Below are 1,068 nucleotides of genomic sequence, written 5' to 3'. Positions count from 1 at the left end.
GCTGGAACTGACCGTAAGTTTCCTCTGAAAGCCCGAGAGGCTCCGGGGCAGACCTGGCTGTGCTCAGGCCAAGAGCGTTCCAGCAGTCCCGGCCAAAGGATGCTGAGACGTGCAGCGCCTCCCTCCTGTCACACATGCATCGGATTGTGCTACTCACCACGTCACACCAGGAAATGGGGACGGGTGGTTGTATCAAGATCGTCCATTTCCAGGGTTCCACATCAGATGAAACATTCTGCTCAGGCGAACGACAGCTGACAAAATGCAGCCCTGGCAAAGCCCTGAAGATGAGGCTACTCTATGAAAGGCTCAGAAAGGGCCGCCCTGATGAGCTTGGGCAGTGCATTCCCCTTCAGGGGCTGGCACAGAAAAGGCCCTGCTTCTCCTGACTGCCTTGGAACACTGCAGCAATGCCATCGGAGTCCTGGCTGCGTCTGCGTTTCCTCAAGCACACTGGCTTCTTGTTCCTTCTGCTGTATTTAGGTGGGTGCTCCTAGCCAAAAAGGGCTACCAGGAACGGGACCCTGACCCCCACACCTCCGTGATCACCAAGCTGAAAGGGGTTTCAGTCACACACATCAAAGAGCTTGGACACCAGCTGTGGGATGCAGCCGATTACGTGAAGCCACCACAGGTAAGTGCCTACCTTGTGAGGCAAACGAATTGTCCAGCTGGGCCAGAATAAAGCAGGACTGAGGACAGGGAAGGTGGTAGAGGGAGGAAGAGACGACCTCGCAGGGTGGTTGTTGCGCAGAGAACATGGAGTAGAGAAGCACTTGGGTTCCTCAGAAGAGGTGGAAAGGTGGAATATAAATGTAATGTAATTATACTAAAGTTGTCGCTGTGGTATTTAGACAAAAGCTAAACAGATTAATGAGGTGGGAGCTGGAAAGAAGAAATAAGGACAGGCATTGAAATGTTCCAGAATACTGTATTTTTCCGTCTATAACATGCCTCCAAGTATAGGACACCCCCCACTTTTCCTAATGATTTGCAGTGAGCAAGCTGCTGCCGCCCCCGTGGTGCACTGATTCACCCCCTCACGTGCGCGATCGCACCAGTCTCCCC

At 53.1% G+C, this 1,068-nt stretch overlaps 1 protein-coding gene across 3 annotated transcripts in view; it reads left to right on the top strand.

Annotated features, from left to right (window-relative positions):
• Positions 1-1,068, top strand: part of P2RX6 (purinergic receptor P2X 6) — a 19,579-nt gene that overhangs the window by 881 nt on the left and 17,630 nt on the right. For all 3 annotated transcript variants that reach the window (XM_044444224.1, XM_044444223.1, XM_044444225.1), the window contains exon 2: positions 484-634. In XM_044444224.1, the coding sequence (XP_044300159.1) occupies positions 484-634 (151 nt within the window). The remainder of the gene's footprint in view (positions 1-483; positions 635-1,068) is intronic.

This window comes from Varanus komodoensis, unplaced genomic scaffold (assembly GCF_004798865.1).
Source record: "Varanus komodoensis strain SLA01 unplaced genomic scaffold, ASM479886v1 scaffold44_3, whole genome shotgun sequence".
NCBI classification, from domain to species: domain Eukaryota; kingdom Metazoa; phylum Chordata; class Lepidosauria; order Squamata; family Varanidae; genus Varanus; species Varanus komodoensis.
Note: the sequence above shows the minus strand (reverse complement) of the source record. Positions and strands in the feature narration are given on the sequence as shown.